Consider the following 19,574-nt stretch of genomic DNA (forward strand, 5'->3'; position numbering starts at 1 on the left):
ACAACTACCTTTAATAAAAAAAATATCCTGTGGCGGAGGCAAGCTTCTGATTGCGTAAAAATGTTTGCAAATTTTCACTGATGAAGGACAGTCATTTCAGTCGCAATCAGAAATTGGGCAACAGGTTAAAGTTGCTCAGGTGGATTTGATAAATTGACCAATATAGAGCTGCTTGGTTTGAAAGTGACTTCTGTGTCTGTGTGTCTGTGTTCTGTGTTTTTGCCCCCATTTTTCATGAGTTGAACTCAAAGACTTTTTCTTTGTACACAAAAGGCCTATTTCTATCAAACATTGTTCACAAATCTGTCTAAATCTGTGTTAGTGAGCATTTCTCCTTTGCTGAGATAATCCATCCACCTCACAGGTGTAAGTATATCAAGATGCTGATTAGCATGATTATTGCACAGGTGTGCCTTAGGATGGCCAGAATAAAAGGCCACTCTAAAATGTGCAGTTTTTTCACACAGCACAATGCCACATATGTCGCAAGTTTTGAGGGAGCATGCGATTGGCATGCTGACTGCAGGAATGTCAAGCAGAGCTGTTGCCCATGAATTGAATGTTCTTTTCTCTACCATAAGCTGTCTCTAAAGGCGTTTCAGAGAAAGTACATTGGCAGTACATTCAACCGGCCTCACGACCACAGACCACGTGTAACCACACCAGCCCAGGACCTCCACATCCAGCATCTTCACCTCCAAGATCGTCTGAGACCAGCCACCCGGACAGCTGCTGCATCAATCGGTTTGCATAACCAAAGAATTTCTGCACAAACTGTCAGAAACCATCTCAGGGAAGCTCATCTGCATTGCTAGTCGCCTCATCGGGTCTCGACTTGACTGCAGTTCATCACTGTAACCGACTTGAGTGGGCAAATGCTCACATTCGATGGCATCTGGCACTTTGGAGAGGTGTTCTCTTCATGGATGAATCCTGTTTTTTTTACTGTACAGGGCAGATGGCAGACAGCATGTATGGCGATACGGGAGGTGAGCAGTTTGCTGATGTCAGCATTGTGGATCAAGTGGCCCATGGTGGTGGTGTGGTTATGGTATTGACAGGTGTATGTTATGGACAACGAACACAGGTGCATTTTATTGGGATAAAGTGATCCTGAGCCCCTTGTTGTGGTGTACCTCATGTTGCAGCATGATAATGCATGGCCCCATGTTGCAAGGATCTGTACACAATTCCTGGAAACTGAAAACATCCCAGTTCTTGCATGGCCAGCAAACTCACTGGACATGTCACCCATTGAGCATGTTTGGGATGCTCTGGATCGGCGTATACGACAGTGTGTTCCAGTTCCTGCCAATATCCAGCAACTTTGCACAGCCATTGAAGAGGAATAGACCAACATCCCACAGGACACAATCAACAACCTGATCAACTCTATGTGAAGGAGATGTGTTGCACTGCGTGAGGCAAATGGTGGTCACACCACATACTGACTGCCCAATGCAGTAAAACATTTTACTTTTTAGAGTGGCCTTTTATTGTGGCCAGCCTAAGGCACACCTGTGCAATAATCATGCTGTCTTATCAGCATCTTGATTTACTTACACCTGTGAGGTGGATGGATTATCTCAGCAAAGGAGAAGTGCACAATATTTGTGAACAATATTTGAGAGAAATAGAATAGAAAGTGACATGAGGGACAGATAATCGTGTTATATAATTGTTGAGACCACAATAGACTGTACGTATGGGAATCACGTTGATGTTATCCACCTCTAAATTTAGCTCTATTATTAAAATGACTATAATCCATCAAAGCGAATCAGCCCTGTGCTTGCTTTTACTGTAACAGAGGGACAATTCACAATGAGGACTTTGACCTTACATGCTATTAAAACGATGGCTAAAGGAACAAACTTTCTCAGCAGTTCAGTCAATTTATGAAGTACATACTGCCTCACTGACACCTCCCAGTTCTGCACTTTCTCCTTCCCAAACAAATAAGCTTATCTTTGATTTGGTCACACTGTTTGATCAACTGTTGTCTTATATTTTTTTTCTAGAGCTCACTTGATTTAACAGCTTATTCAGGTGCAAAGGTTACTTCAGACATTTCAGTAGAAAATAATGTTCCTGGCAATACAAAGACCAAGGTTGATCACTGCCGCAGTGCCCTCCAATTGTATGAACACACATCTAGTGCCCTGCTGACACTCCAGGAAAAAAAAAGGACTGATAAGAGTGAAGAGATAAAGAAGAAAGCAGCTAGGAGGGTCCTCTGGGTGGGCAACCAATTACAGATGACAGCATCAGATTGTGTGTGGTCTCTTCCACCATCAAAAGAGAACTCCCTTGACGACTGGCCACAGAAAGACCAAGGACAGCCCGCTCAAGACATGCAGGAAGGAAGAAGAGCCTTTCCTAGACTCTGAAAAGTTCTTCTGAGTCATTTGACCATTGCAGAGAAGATCTTGTTAGGCTTCCTGTCCCCATCTCACTCCATAAACACCAAGAAAGTCTCTGCATAACATCTAAGAGCAGGTAGTCCTGATTAACATCCATTTGAGCCGAAAAACAGAAAGACTGGACTCAGATCCCAAAATAATGAAAAATGTAATGAAATGTTTCTTATTATAATAAAAGGTTTGCCTTTGGCTACTGGTCTTGATTCTTGGATATTTAGAAAAAATGGCAGTTTATGCCAAATATTCACATTACATAATAATCCCTTGTTTTTTTCCCTTACAACAAGATTGTGTTTTCAAACAAACTCAAGACTGCATATATATATATATATATATATATATATATATATATATATATATATATATATATATATATATATATATATATATATATATAAAACACACAGTAAAAACAGTGATATGGTGTAATATTATTACAATTTTAATTTTTTTTTTATTCCTATGATGCAAAGCTGAATTTTCAGCATCATTACTCCAGTCTTTAGAGTCACATGATCTTTTAGAAATCCTTCAAATATGATGATTTCCTTAAGATTTACCTAAGAGACATTTCTTATTATTATAAATGTTGAAAATAGATGTGCTGCCTAATATTTTTGTGGAAATCGTGATACTTGTTTTTAGGATTCTTTGATGAACAGTAGGTTTTTAATAACTTTTAAATAACTCAATACATAGAAACCTTTTGTAACATAATAAATGTCTTTACTGACATATTTGATCACATTAATACATCCTTGCTGAATAAAACAATAATTCCTGTTTGTGTGTTTGTTTTTTAAAGCATGTTTTAAACTAATGCATTAATACCTGTGACAAAATTTAAATTGCAAAATGTAGCTTAAACAGGTTATTAAACATTCACCCCAACTTCCACTGTTTGGACAAACATTTATATTTCAGATTTATATTACAGAATGCTTAAACAGCACTGTTTGATAAGGACACAGTATTTTTAAGGAATTATACTTTTGAGGAAAATCAACCTACAGTTACTTACAGTTTCCTATCCACATTAAGCTTGGAAAGACAAAACTAATTTAACATTGGAACATTTGGAAATGTTTTAGCGCTACTTCCAAGGATTCTATTTAATGCGGAAATAAACAAGCCAAGTTTTTATCTGAATGCGTTTTGCATTACAAATAGACAGCACTTAAACTGCAGAAGACCCAGTCTTAAAACCTCGGGGGTCAGATCATGTAGGCCTATGCTATCTTCCATGTGACGTGCTATGTCAGTATAAATGGTTTTTAACAAAGCACTTTATGAAGAAATAATGAACAGGAGATACAGGAATGATATTATAACTCCCTGTTATTTCATTCCAAACAGTCTCAGGATAATAAACAATTCCGTTTAATTCAAAACAAGTAATGAGAAAGGGACGCGACTGCAATTAAGTCCAAGCGACACAACCATAATAACGACATAACTTTCAATAATAACTGGTTGCATAATCACGTTAGATGTTAGATCCATTTTGGCAAGCTGTATGAAGACATACTCTCTCTAAGTCGCTCATGGTTAATCTGTCTCATAAGCAGAGTGACAAGGACCTTGACTGCTCCCACAGGTCCTATCAGATCGGTGTTGTGCATCCTCAATCCTTCTTGCGGGACACGTTGCTTTGACGGTTCCTACCTCTTATGTGGCTGAGTAATGTTCTTCTCTCATGACATCTCCTTGCCCCTTCCTCTAAACGCAGTATATTGTATCCTCAGTCCTCAGTGAAGCCGCATTTAGCTCACTCATGCACTCTGACAAACAATTTTGATACGTGTACCGAATGAAAACAAGCCGAGTAGTCACTTGTGAAACTTTAATGACCTGTAAAACAAGAAAATACATGCCTGTTAGAAAAGAGTCTGGACTCACTCACTACATTACAGATACCAACTGTGAAAAGAGAAGCAGGATCATGTTATTATAATATGGGCGGCCTGTTTCTCAACAACGAGAAGAGGAAAGTTGGACTTGAAGGTCAGTAATCTCCGCTCTTCTGGGGTCTCGGAGAGCTGGGACGTTGTGATGAAAAGGAATGAAAAATTATACAATACGGAATATTTCTTCTCCTTTCCTTCAGGCCGCTTTGAAGTAGTTGTGATTTCCCTGGGGGGCCGCCGGGGGCAACGGGTGGACACCAAGGGGTTTTGAAAGAGGTGGGTCGAGGGCTGTCTGCTATTGTACACAATCATCTGAGCAGCCCAGCAACCCAAGCAGTAGGACTATGAATAATAGACACGCGCCAGACACCGGCGTCAACTCACTGCCCCAGGAAGCCACCCACACACTTGATCTATTGATCCTTCAAAAGAACGAAACTTACCATGTCATAAATAAAACCATCAAAGACCGTCATCTCTCACGTGGATGACGTGGGAAAACAAGGCTTTCCCATGAGGAAACCAGTGCTGAAGGCTGACTTAATTAGATTGCATGCTTTCCACCCTGCATAGTGTGTATTTTGATGTGTTCAAGTCATGTCAGAAAGATCGTATTTACAAGATGAATGCACATCAACACAACCACAAAGTTGTAATTACCAGTGGAAAATCCATTCAATGAGCTGCTCACCCAAAATGAAACATTTGCTGAAAAATGTAACTCAGAATCCAAAATGTAGATGAGTTTTTTTCTTCATCAGATAAGATTTGGAGAAAAATTTAGCATCACAACACTTGCTCACCAATGGATCTTCTGCAGCTAAAATATGAGTTCTCTATAATATTGCTTTCTCCAGTGAAAAAGTAATCTAGTCTGAATCAGGAGAGAAATATGCACAGATCAAGCCCCATTTACACGTGAAAACAGTCCGAAACAGTTCTAAACAAAAATATTGGTGGATTTTGATGTGAGAGGACAACAGGGATTTACTTTTTCACTGGAAGCGTTATTATAGATTATGGACTCACATTTTGGATAGGAGTTTAAAATTTAAGGTTAAATGCCCTAATGAAGGACTTGTTTCTTTGGAAACGCGCAGCTTTTTACTTCACAATAATTGAATTGATGGACTGGAGTGGTGTGGATTACTTGTGGATTATTGGAATGTTTTTTATCAGCTGTTTGAACTTTCATTCTGACGGCACCCATTCACTGCAAGTGATGTATAGGCTTAATGCTGAGGATCAGTAAATTTTCAGAAAATCTTTATTTTTGGGTGAACTATACCTTAAGCCAAGAGTTTCTAAGTTGGGAGCTTGTCAAAAGAAAACCAGCCACAGTGTCTGTAGCTGAATGTAAAAATGTTGAATTAGGAAATTATTATTTTTTTTATTTAATTTACAAAGTTGCATGTTCAAAATAACATAGTATTGTACAAATACAATAGAATATATAAAATAATTTATTTTACAAAACCTTGAATAATTAAAAACATAAAAACACTACTGATGCACATGGTTTAAAATACATAATTAAAAGTAGAATTAAAAATCTTGTTTTTTAATTGTAGAATTGGAATATCGCCATCTTGTTCAGACCAAGTGACATTAATGTACCTAAAATCATATAGCTTCTCTACTCATAAATACAAACTTCCCAGGAGGACTTGAATGCACTAATTTGAGACTAGTCATGTTCTGAAGGAGCTAAATATAATTTATGAACAACACTTTTCCTAAGTGCTAAATCAAACAGGTTTTCATTTCCTCTGGTCTCTGCTTGGATATTATGTTGGTGTCCACAGCTTGAGGTGAATTCACAGGCTTATCACGGGGAAAATAATAAAGTAAATAATTAAAAAAAACTTTATTTTTCAATAAGTTTGGATACACACCTCTAAAAAAATTTTCATTTTAATAAAAATGAAATAAATGAATCAAATGTAAACCCCCCTCAATTACTCAATTGACTTGAACATGCCTTTTAATAAATATGATAGCCTCTCCATGCTTTTTTGTGGCATGACACCAAAGTGACTTTGATATAAATTTACTTACCTGCATTATTATTTGTAAATTACATTTTTGTATTTATTTTTTAAAATAAATATTAAGTTTTTTACATGTAGGCTAAAATTGTATGTGATTATTTTCTAGACAAACAAAATCCCTTCACTGGCACATGTATAGCTTTTACAGCTAGATACGCTTATTACAAACATTCTTCCTATCAGAGAGGCACGATTTGACTTCGCTATAGGAAAAATACGCACAACAATCGATTCTCTCACCTTTCAGAATCCAAAACCCATTCAGTTATCAACACTTTTCAGTAGACGCCAGCTGATACAGCAGCAGCACTGCTTCTCTTCAGCTCAGATTTCAGATCTTTCTTTTTCAAGTTACACAACTTGTAAACGTCGCAGTCTATTTGTTTAAACCGAACCTTTCTCTTGTTACGTTTAGTAGCTCTGTGAGACATGATGTAGCCTATTCACCTTGTATTTATATTTTCATCGTGTCTCTAACAGATCGCAGATCTCAGTTACAAAGGATCTTCTTAATTTGCTGTCTCATCACAGTGCTTCTCACGGATACATTCGCGCAGTTTCTCCCTGTATGGCAACTTTGAGACGAACGCCGAAGCGTGAATTGCTGCTGGCTACACGAGCCTGATTGGAGGCTAATTTGACTGGAGAATTGAGACCGACTTGGATGGCTTCGCCCTTTAGGAAGAGTCGACAGTGGGATGCGTGGCTGACGATGTCCTCAACTTTCTGGCTTGTGCTGCTGCTGAGTGCTCTGCTGATCCTCTACTGTGGTGAGTACACGGCTCTTCTGTCTTACGAATCTTTCATTTGTTCCCATAACTCGTCGGCAATAATGTAGATGTGAGTTCAGCAGCAATAGTGAGTTTGCAATATGATGATTTCTATATGAAAACAGGTTTGAGCATTTCACCCCCAAAGATAGATAGATAGATAGATAGATAGATAGATAGAAGGATGCATGGATGGAAAAATAGTTTTTAGACATTAATCCCCTCACTTTTACCAACAATAGTTTGATTTTTGGACATTATTTAATTATTTCCCGTTTTCTTATTCTTATGAATCGATATACATTAATTCCCCTTGTTTTCAATGCTATAAGACAAATTAGACAGAGATAGAGAGATATTCATGTAACCTAATCAGGTTCAGCCGCTCTATGTGACTAGATTACTGGTCTGGGGTTTGGGGACTCAGGAGTCAAGCCCCGCTGTACTGTGGCTGTCCCACTGCCTGAGTCTTCATTAGCGCTGCGTTGTCCTATCGATTGAATCTATAGCATTGCATTTAGTTAGAGGACACAGCAAAAAAACAGACACTTCCTCCCCAGTGGCCTTTCAGCAAATGGGCAAGACCCCTTAATCAGTTTTATTAGGGGATGTAGCATTTCTGGACCAGACACCCGGAGCTCATTGTGGCTTTCAGAAGGGCTGTATTCTTGTCTGAGTCACCATTGCATATTGACTTGAGTACATTAAAATCTTTAGTTCTTTTTCAAACAGGCCAGTAAATGGAGATCGTTATTGATTGCTCTGCAGGGACAGCATTCACACACACCATTGTACCCCTCAACAGATTTGAAGACTTCTAATGGGGGCCTAAAACAGCAACATCATTTCATTAAGAGCAACAAGAATCTTTTTCCATCTTTTTTTTTGTGCTTTTATTTCTTAAAAGCTAGAATGCAATAGCAATCAAGTCCATAACTCAAAATAAGCTTGAGACAGGCCATCTGTTCAGTGCATACAAATAATATTTTAAACAACAACAACCCAAAATCTGTTTTCTAACCAGCAGTTGTAATGCTCAAACCAGTTGAATCAACCATTTCTCTGCATGGTACTGACCACAAATTAGTCATCCAGAAATTTGCAGTATATTGTGGTGTGTTGAATCAGAATACAAAATAATGGGACTTTAAGGAGTTGTAATTAGAGCTGACATGCCGCACTCTTTAAATCCGTCTATACTGTTCTCTGGCTTTTGAAAATCAAGTTATTTAGTGGCTGTGATGACCAGCGGGGTACGAGTGGCTCTTGACCTACAGGCTCATTATGCAGAATACATGAAAGCAGCTATTTATTGTTTGTATTTCTATACATTAATCACGCTGTGCAGGCACATGCTTTATTATTTATGTGATAAGGTGGCATTAAGAACCCCAGCATTCATCTAAACTTCCCTTCAAAGCTAAAAAATACAGAATTTCTAAGAACCATCCCCTCTAAAGTGCTTATGAGACACTGGATCCCTCTGACGTGCTGCTTCTTCAACGTTTTAAGAGCATGGATGGGATTCATTAAATGGCTTTTCAGATGCAAAGGGTACAAGGGACTCCCTAAGTAGCTGAACAGTTTGAAAGCCATAATGCTAACTTTGGATTTCTATTACTTTAGCTTTCCCCAAGTGAACACTGAGGCAGATCATCCAGGAACTCTTCTCAATGGTTATTTAGAAAGATTTGCAAAATAACAAACACTCATTGCTCCCATTTGTATTATATAAACTTTAAAATAAGAACAAGAGCACTGTTGGGAGAGTTACTTAATGAAAACTAGCTTTAAAAAGGGAACTAGTTAGGTACACTACAATCTTAAGTCCCTTTAAGACAAATCATGTCACCTGGCGGCCATCTTTGAAACGCCTCTCGGGCATGGAAGAGCAGGTCTTATCTCTTTGAACTGGGAAACATCAAATTCTTCAAAACTGTTCGCCAAGTTTAAGATTAAATTTCATATTTGAAATCACCAATGAAATCTGACCAATGAAAAGAACTATCTCACAAAAATTATTTATTTTGCTCAAATTGCGTAAAAAAAGCCTATTTTCAGGCTAGATAAGCCTCTGCGCAGGTGGAGTCCTGAGCGCATTTCTCAGAATGCTGAGTGTTTCTTTAGCAACCAGGACTTCTAACGGCAGCTGATGACTTTACAGATTAGTGATTGGCTCTTTTACTCAGAGGGCGGGGCTTCGTTCTATAGAGCAGTCATACTGAGCGTTGCATTTTTGACATTTCTTGGGTTTCTATAGTCTTTGAAGCTATAACAATCTTACATTTAAATATAAACACAAAATACAACTGGAAAACATATGTAACAGTTATTTTTTGTTCATACTTAAATTTGATTGTCTCAGGGATGTTTCAGTTGTGATTAAATAAAGCATTCAAGACAGAATCTTAATTGGTGCATGATTAATTCTGTAGGTTATATCTGTCTTTATCAGTGATCAAACTCATTGAATCTTTCATTTAACCAATTTATACAAAAACTGATTTATTCATAAACAAACAAGTAGCTGTCTTTTAGTGAGGCACTGAATGATTCACCCAACCGATTTGTTTAAAAAAAAAAAATTATATTAGGAATGTCGTGAGTGAGTTATTGAATCATTAAAGTGCCCCTATTATGCAAATTTTAAGGTTCCTAATATTGTTTTTGGGGGTCTCCTATAATAGGTTTACATGCATGCAAGATCAAAAAACTGTTTTGCTTTCTCAAAATATGCATTTAATATCACCTTATTTTCAAATGATTCTCGAACGATTTGTTCGAAGCAGTAAGATCTAGGTCTAAGGACTCAGGTCTCACTAAACCCATCCTTTCTGCAACCCATTTTTTGCAACTCTTATTGGTCTGATGGTCTGTTGTGTTTGGTCTACCGTGGACAGCCTGTGTCGGAACAGCTGAAAAGAGGATTAGGGTTGCCTTGTTGTGAATTTTAACAACTAATTCTTTGCAGCCTAATCTTTCCTTATGATGCACTTTCGGCTTTACAACTTTGGAGATTGTTTACATTCACATACAGCTATTTTACAGCACATTACACACTGCATGAGAGGGCACTTTAAGTCAATCAGTTTGTTCAGAAACACTGACTCATTCATTCACTGATTCATTCAGGAATGTTTTGAATGAATCACTGAATCACTCAGTCAGTCGATTTGTTAAATAAAAATGTGTTAATTCAGAAATTAAACAAATGTCTTTATGAATAAGTCTTAAAATCATTTATTCAAATGATTCCCAAGGAATGCATGAACTGATCATTTAATTTGGATAAAAGCTTTGGCAAAAATAAATATTTTTTAATTCAAATCATAGGCTAGAATAATAGAATCACTAAGCTAATACTGAATGAACAGTTGAACAATTCAATTATTAAAACCCCTTAGTTGCACAGCAGGGTGCAGACACAAAGCAACATTAAAAAACAGCGATGTAGATTTTTGACATGATTCTTTTACTCATTGCAAAAAGTATTACTTATTGCATGTTTTCAAAACAAAGGTACAGATGTCACTACTGAAAACTCAGTAGTGAACATTAGGCTAAAACAGGAGGAAAACTGGCATAGTCGTAGAAAGAACAGTGTGTACTTAGAAACATAAATGAACACACACACACACACACACACACACACACACACACACACACACACACACATATAAACAAATCTAGTCACTTTGAAGATGAAAGAGCACTAAAGTATGCCTTGAGAAAAATTTCAAACTTACAGGGCTTGACAAAGAAGTTTTTAGTTTGCAAAATACTAATCGCCCGATACAGTACAGTACAGTGCTACTGTACTGTGGGGGCAAGACAAGCCTTTTTTTCTTGTAAAGGAAGCACCTTCTGAGATAAAAAAAAAGGGGGGAACAGAAAAAAAATAGGAAACAGACAATCAAACAAAAATAGATGGAAGAATTGATTTGGTCCAGTGGTTCGTAGCCGAGGAAATACACTACTTTGGGAAAATAAACAAGTTTTATAGCAGCGCCAGGAAAGAAATATGAAAAATCTGGCATGCAACAGCTAAATGAGCTGCTATTTTAATAAAGCCGGTGGATAATGAAGTGGCTCAATTAATGTGGTTTATGGTGTCGTTCTTTTCCTCCGTTCGAACAATGCTCTGACATTGAGATCCCTTCTACACTTCCACACAAGCATGCGATAGATCAATCGTTTGTTTGCAAAACCTACTGAGGTTGAGAAAATGAGAGAGCAAGAAAGAGACGGAAATAGAGAGAGAGAGTGAGTGTGTTTACAAGAGCTCATTCAACGGACACAGGGGAAGAGAAACCCTGAAGATATTTATTCAACTGGAGCAGTGTAATTCCAGCTGATACATTCATACATTCTGAAACATGGCTTTGTTAAGCTTCATTGGCCGTCTTTGGAAACAAAATCTCTCTGCTACTCTATCACTGAAACCTTGGTTTCTTGCTTCTGCTCTTTTTCTCAGGAGCAATAAATGTTAGATTGTATTGGCACTATATAGTCCTGGCCAAATCCTATTAATATGTGTTATATTAGTTTTTTTCGTGGACGTATCGAAAAGAATCTCTCTCATTCCCAACGTTCACCCTTTAAAACTTACAGCAAGATACGGTTCATCATCTGCAAATATAATAGTTTCAGAATAAAAGCACTGTTATATTTTCGGACAGAAGGTCACCGGCGTTTCGTGCCACATGTAGACCGCAGCGTCTGTTAGTGACTCTCCTCCCTGCCGTCTGGCAGACCACTCTATCCACAGATTCCAGCTCACCCAGCTTAACTAAATCAAGTTCAATTTGAAAGCAGGAGACGTGCCAGGAGTGCCATTGTGTAAGTCTTGAATAATGTAAAGCAGCTGATGCCTTTGCTTGTTGCAGAATCTCTTTGTGGCTCAAATAATTTAAGAAAAGCTTTCAAGAATCGCTCTTGCGGAATGCTTTCTCTGGTCTTGAAAAACAAATTGTCATATGCAAAGTGTCTGGCTGACACCAAGGTCATTTTGTTCATCAATTTTGTTTACCCCCACCCCTCTTTCTTTATGAGTATTTGTTGGTATTGACCTGTTTGTTTATAATCGGCTTTAACCTCAGGTCAGTATTGTTACCCTACATTTCATACTTGTATTTGCGATGATATACTGTAAGTTTACATTCATAATCTAAAAGAACGAGGTGTAAATGAAAACACTTGGAAGTTGTTCTGGAAGTTCCTGACATTCTTTAATTGACTCTTTTAAATAGAAATAGAAGTATTACGGTTTGGGGGCGTCACGCCTCACAACTGAATTAACATAAAAAGGTCAAATTCTATGTTTTTCAAGACATCTATTGATCTTGACACACAAGGGTCCCCTACTGTATATGACATCATTTCCTGTCTTGTTTTGTTCCCCCTGCATCTTCTGAGTTTTCACATGTTAATGTGCAGTAAAACAAATTTTGCAGAAAAAAAGAAAAGAAATTATTTAGAAATATCTGAAACATGATCATGTTATACTACACTGATTAATTATGTTTTCTTTTCCAGAATTCCATTCTATTCATTTAATTGAGAAATTAAAAACATGTCCATCATAGAAGAGATATATTATTAAGTCATTACAATTTCAAGTATTTTTAAATAAATTAATAGATCTGGATAAAATGAGCATCATGTCATTGACCTTTAAACAGAGCAATAATTAAAAAATGACATGTCCTGAGAGAAGTATTAAAGGACACACACATACCTTTTCAGAATTGTTTCTCCATCTTCAGCACCGAAGGGCAGATGCTTTATGATTTGCCTTGAAAATCTTCCTGTGTGCTTTGCATAGCAACGACTGGAAACCGGTATAAATTCTTCACTGAATATAGAATGAATATATTCCCATCTGACCTGTGGGCAGTAAAATTCATAAAGTGGTCCATCTTTTACAAGCACATTAACTTTTTTCTCCTCTCTCTCAATTTGGTGGTAATGCTTCCAACAGTTTGAGAAAATGGAGTTATCCTCAGTGGAATGCCTTTTCGTGATTACATCTCTGGCCTAAACAATATTTTAGTCAAATCTCTATTTCATTTTACTGATCCTTTACAAGATATTAGATCTTAATAAGCAATCCCTTTTTCAGTCATTGCTCATAGAATCATCCGACTGAGCTTTTGCCTTTGAATCACTGCACTGTGCTGAATGATGTATCACTTTAGAAATGTGGTCACACAAGTCATCTATGTGTTGACAAGCCAAGTAAATACAGCATTACAACTTGATAATCTAAATCTGCATCATTCACACGAAAGCCTTTTTACGCTTGGTTGCTTGTCACTACACCTTGTCTGAATGATTTATCCACAGTGTTTGTCAAAAACTGCTTACTATCCACATTTATGCGGCTGTGGACGGCATATTTGAATCTGTCAATAATTAATTTCACACATGCTATCCATTTCATAAACACTTGCTACAATGGTGCATCACGGTCAATGGGCAAAATGTTAGTTCTGTCAAATCAATACTTGCTCTGCATGGAAAACCCTTCAGAACTAGAGAAAAAGATCTGTTTTTCCACCTTAACATCCTTTTAGAGATCATCCACCTGTCCTCTAAACTGACCAGGGCACTGCTGTTTCAGTCAGTAAATATTGACTTTATACTTGAGATCATTTCTGCCATGTAGTACCTTTTGACTTTAGAACTTGAAGTAGAAGACGACTGTGAAGTAATTTAAGAAAGTGTTTTATTCTAAAAGGGTAAAACAGGCTTTCATAAATAGGCAGAAGTATAGTAGGATGGCTAAACAGGAAATAAAGAGCTGACGTTACAAATTGAGAGTTTGTATGAGCGTGTTCATTTGAAATTAATTCTGATAATTGTGTCAGAAATTTGTATATATGAAATATGTGAAAATATCTGAAAATGTACTGCACTGCAGACCAATGACTTCACAGCCTTACACTGGCCTGTCAGTCCATTTCTCACAACCCTTCTTTAGAAACACTGAACTCTGGCCCAAATTAGTCTGCGTAGATTGATTACAAAAGTCTTTGCCGGCAAGTGGGAGAAGAAGAGCCGCTGCCTTCTTATCACTCAACGTATCTGGACTTGTCACAGTTTCCCACCTCTCTTTGATTGGGATCTCTACCATCAGCTTTCCTTTCGGACTGTCTGGGAGTGAGACTGTGAGGCTTAATCTGTTCTGATTACCTTTGACAGCACAAACACATTGCTCACACTCATAGCAAAGGATACAGTTACAGCTCCACAATGCAGTTTTAAATATATATGGTTCCAGTTTAACTTAACAAGAGCCTGAAATTTGAATGCCATATGGATCAACATATCTCTAAATGGAATAAAAACATTGCTGAAATGCAGCAGATTTACTGGAATGCATATTGTGAAGGCGGATGTCACATTTAATGGGATTCATCCAAATTGGATTGCACAACATAAACTGTAATAAGGATGCGCTGTGCAGTTAGACATTGGATGGGGGTGGAATTTCCTTAAAGTGTGTCAATTTCTTCTCCTCTTCAGTTTTCTTGTATTATTATTATTATTATTTTTGGCTACAATCTGTCTTGACTAATTATGCTGAATTTGAATGAAGGTTTGACCGAAGCCATGATCTCGCAGCTCGAACACCTGTCAGAGCAAAAAATATTAAATCTGCACATCTGCATCAAATCTGTTTAACCTGCTTTTCATCGGAATGCGCTTTTGTTTTATGTTTAAACTATAGATCTCTTAGAAATTAAATTTGGCCAGTATTTACTCACTATCATAATATAAAAAGTATCACAACAGAAGTCAAAGTGAGTTACAGTCTGCAATATATTACTGATTTTCCGAAGTCATATAATGGCTTTGTGTGACAAACAGAGATTCAAGTAATTATTTATTGAAAAATCTAAAATTTTTAATGATTACAAATAAATCTAATGTCTGATTCATGAATGAGTCTTCTTTTTAATTTGATCCTTTCAGTGAGCCAGTTGACTCAGTTATAAAATGTAGTTTGGGTCAAATTTCCCAATAAAGATAAATCTTAGCTGTTCAAAGCATTTGTTATGTGCTTTTACCAACACAATCTCATGGGAATTTTTTTAACTATTTTTTTTTTTTTTAACGGGTTGTGAATTTTTGAGAATTCAAATAATCTTATTCATTATTTGGGGGTCGAACATCATGCTTACTTTCCCCTAAAAATCATAGGTTTTTTAATGTTTTTTTTCCCGCCAGCGTTTAAATATGAACAATGTTTATTTTAACCATAATAGCTGTTGCTAAATATTTGAAGAAAATACATTTTTATACTCATTTGGTTTCTGTGGGTTGCTGTCAATCTGGGACAAAAACAAAAAAGTAACTAAGGTCTTGGGGTCTTTCCAAAGGGTCAGTTTTGTATAAATATGTATTATTTGATTCATACAAAAAGGTATCAGAGGAGACACTGGAAAGTGATATTCATATCACACCAATATCACTTTCCAGTCTCTCCTCTGAAACATTTTTGTATTAATCATATTCATACAAAACTGACCCTTTGCAAAGACCCCCACCCCTTGGTTACTGTTGCTACGTCCGAAAAGTCATTGCTCTCTGACGCCACACATCATGTTCTCACGCAGTGAAAAATACATGCATTGCAAAGCAAAGAGGAAGCTGACAACACACAGACAGACAAGACACAGAAGGTTATTTCTGGTATGAAACAAAGTCTCAGCTTTCAAATGTGATCTTTAAAAAAAATAAAAAAAAAAAAAAAATAAATAAATACCGTTTTGTGGCTCTTTAATGTGTTGTGACAGATCAGTGTAGCATCTCAGTTCAAGCAGCATCAGTTCAATCGATCATCTCTTTCTCTAGTTACAGCACAAAATAAACATGAATGAACATCATAAGGTATCTCATTTCAACCATGGAAATACGTCAATACACATCATTTTTTAAGGCGAGACACTGCAGGTAAAAACAATGTTTTTTCAAGCACCTGTCAATTTTGAGATTTTGGGCTTTTTGGTTTTTCATAAAGCGCTTTTTCAAACTAGTGGAAGGAAAACATCCAAAAGACACTGTTAAGTGTTTCTTTTATAGCACTTTATCTGTTTGTGTCAATAGATTTCAATTACAATACATATTTTTAAAGGCCGTTTTCTCAAAATGAGTTTTTTCTTCAACACTGAGCCATAAATCTCCACTTCAGTAGCACGTACACACACCAAACTTGACATTTTTATTCCTGTCTGTATTCTGAAGATTTTTACAGAGGGATTTGTTCATATATATTTTCCTTGATTATATACAACATTTTATTCCCCCCAAAATTGTGAAAATATATTGTTTTCTGGCTGTTCAAAGTATTTTCTGAATTATGGAGTGACAAAAAAAGATAACCAGAATTCCCTCTGTAAAAACATTTGACTCTAATATGTCAAAAAAATTAAACAAAAAATTTGAAACTGACTTCATCTAGTTTTCAGATTTTTGTACTAGAAATGTATGCAAATTAGCACATATTTCATTAAAGAATGCCTCATTTGCATATTTAAACATAACATTTTTGAAAACTTGTAATACAAAAAATGTTTGCAATAATCAATGTAATCAATCAACTGGGTAAGTAAGGTGATAACTATTAGTTATTTTTTTTCCCCTATTCACCTGCAGTGTCTCGCCTTAAGTTCAAGTCCACCGACATCAATCAACTCTCCTGTCTGGTAATTTGTTGGACAAAATGGAAAGATTCAGCGTCATAATTGGTCAGATCACCTGTCAATCAAATTGTTGGTGAAGGGTCAATTGCCAAATTGTGAAATAGTTATGATTTCTTTTAAGATCAGGTTGGCTTTTCCCAAAATGCATTTTGTTTGCTTGTTAAGTTTGTTCTTAAATGCTTAAATGTCACACTAGAGAATGAACATCACTTTAACTTAATAACTTTTGTGCAACAAAAAATTATATATATTTTTAAATAAGATATATCTACTTCTTTGTTACATGGAGTAAATAAAGTCAGAAATGTTTGGAACGAAATGAAGGTGAGTAAATAATGACAGGATTTGCCGTTTTGGCTTAATTCTTCCTTTAAATTAGAGTATTTTGCAGAAAAATCAATGACTTTTCCACATTCCTCATTGCTTTGCTCACTTGATGTGATTTGCTAGACTTTCATTTTCACAGATTCATCAAGGTGCAGGATTAAAGCCCTGTGACTAATTCTGACAATGACAAAGATATTGATTATAAGGAGACCCGCCGTGTTGTCAGATGGATTGTGGAGTGAAAACTGTGCATTAGGGACATTCAGAAGTCAAGCGGTGGTCTGCGCTTTGCTCCCCCAGAGTGTTGCAGTGATAACGGTGACAGAAATGCTGAATAACATTATGGTGCAGGTTAAAGCGCCCTTGGCTCTCTGACAGGAAGATGGTGTGAGTCAAGAATCCTTAACATGTTTTTTTTTCACCACTTTATTTTTATCCTGCCTGTAATGCACATTAGCACATGTTAAAAAAAAAAATATATATATATATCCTGAATTTCATTCAAACTCTTTTGCACCCAAACTGTCGCAATGGTTAACTGCACAGGCAGATTATCAGTAAAGATTTGGGTCTGTTTTCACATAAATCTATCATAAGACTTCAAATGATGTGCAATATAGCACCAAAAAGTAGTAACGACAACTTTTATAATGCCTTTTTGTCGTTTTGGAGCTTAACAGACTCTCATTAAAGGGGCTGTCCACCAAATCCCCTAATGCCCTTCATGTCTTTCCAAACTTTCATGAACTTGTGGAACACAGAAGAAAATATTTTGAGGAATGTTAAACGGTTTCAGTTCCCATAGACAAAAATACATCGGAAGCCAATGGGAACCGAAACTGCTTGGTTTTCAACATTATTCTATATATATATATATATATATATATATATATATATATATATATATATATATATATATATATATATATATATATATATGTATATATATATATATATATATATACACATATATATAAATATATATATTAGGGGTGTAACGGTTCACAAAATTCACGGTTCGGTTCAATACGATTCATTGACTTTGCGATTCATAAAACAAAAACAGCTCCTTATAAAAAAAAAAAAAAAAAAAGGAAAATGTTATTGTAATTTTGTTGTAGTAGTTATAAACAAATACAAAGATGTAACTTTTTATATGGAACTCTATAACTCTTTATATTGAGTGTGTTTTTACTCAATTGATTCTCTATAGGGCTTATGTTTTTTGGAACAAAGCAGGAATTACGGTCTGGCTGAAATGGGCTCGTGAAGGAATATTGTAACGGGGCTCAATTACATTAAGCATGTTCTTAATACCTGCGTTTTCCACTACAGAGTAAGGCGCTCGCTCACTCAGTACGCGCTGAATGCTCGTTGCAAAATGGCTAAAGGGTCTTTCAGACAGGAGGCAGTATGCGCTGGACCCTGGGCTCAGCGTTGCCCTTCAGATACAACGCGAGTTGCACTGCACTATGCCAAGAGCAAAGTAGGTGAAGTTTTCAAAACTGCCCGTGCATACGTTCTATTTATAACAGTTCTTTTATCTAATAATGTGCAGGCCTGTTAATTGTATCGTACTGCTCAGGGAATCTTCTATTTCTGGTCTGTTAAACGCATTGGCCCTTTTCCAACGAGGCTTCAGCGCGTACTGAGTGAGCGAGCGCCTGACTGATTGGCCTAACATAAACATATAAGTTGGTGTTTTTTTTCTTCTTCGGGGGTGTCAGGGGCGTTGCCTGTTATGTGGTTTTGGGTTATTGGGCTACCTTGTTTAACGCATATCATTATATTTCACAATTTTTTATTTATGTTCCAAATATAATTACTTAGTTCAACGAACCGTTCGGTACATAATGCGTACCGCGTAGCGAACCGAAAGCCTCGTACCGAACGGTTCAATACGAATATGCGTATCGTTACACCCCTAATATATATATATATATATATATATATATATATATATATATATATATATATATATATATTTATATTTGTTTATTTAGAAGAATAATAGGTTTTGAATAACATAAAGCTCAGTAAATGATGACAGAATTTAGAATTTGGGTGAAGTATCCCTTTAATTCGTCTGGTATCCAATGCTCTCATTAGCATGAGATAATTGTTTAGTAAGAAACCTTTCCCATTTCAAATCCAAAGTTTGTAGCTGATGTTCTTCTTGTAATTTGTTTTAGAAGTTCTCTGAATAAATGGATTTTTGATTCCAAGTCAAAGAAAGGGATTTAGATTAAAAAAAAGGGCAAACAGTGGCTCGTCCCTGCATTGATCTGAGAGATTAAGTCTTGAAATGAAATGTTTAGTTTCTCAGTTCAGTTTGAGTTTAATGTGGAATTTTAGTTACTGTTTAAATCACATTGTTTATTTTTACCAT

General features: G+C 36.4%; 1 protein-coding gene across 1 annotated transcript in view; it reads left to right on the forward strand.

Moving 5' to 3' along the window:
- Positions 1–6,658: 6,658 nt before the first annotated feature.
- Positions 6,659–19,574, forward strand: part of LOC113066942 (protein FAM19A5-like) — a 43,768-nt gene continuing 30,852 nt past the window's right edge. Inside the window, exon 1 of the mRNA XM_026239082.1 lies at positions 6,659–7,151. Coding sequence (XP_026094867.1) covers positions 7,046–7,151 — 106 coding nt within the window. The 5' untranslated portion in view covers positions 6,659–7,045. The remainder of the gene's footprint in view (positions 7,152–19,574) is intronic.

This window comes from Carassius auratus, chromosome 50, assembly GCF_003368295.1.
Source record: "Carassius auratus strain Wakin chromosome 50, ASM336829v1, whole genome shotgun sequence".
Taxonomy (NCBI): Eukaryota; Metazoa; Chordata; class Actinopteri; order Cypriniformes; family Cyprinidae; genus Carassius; species Carassius auratus.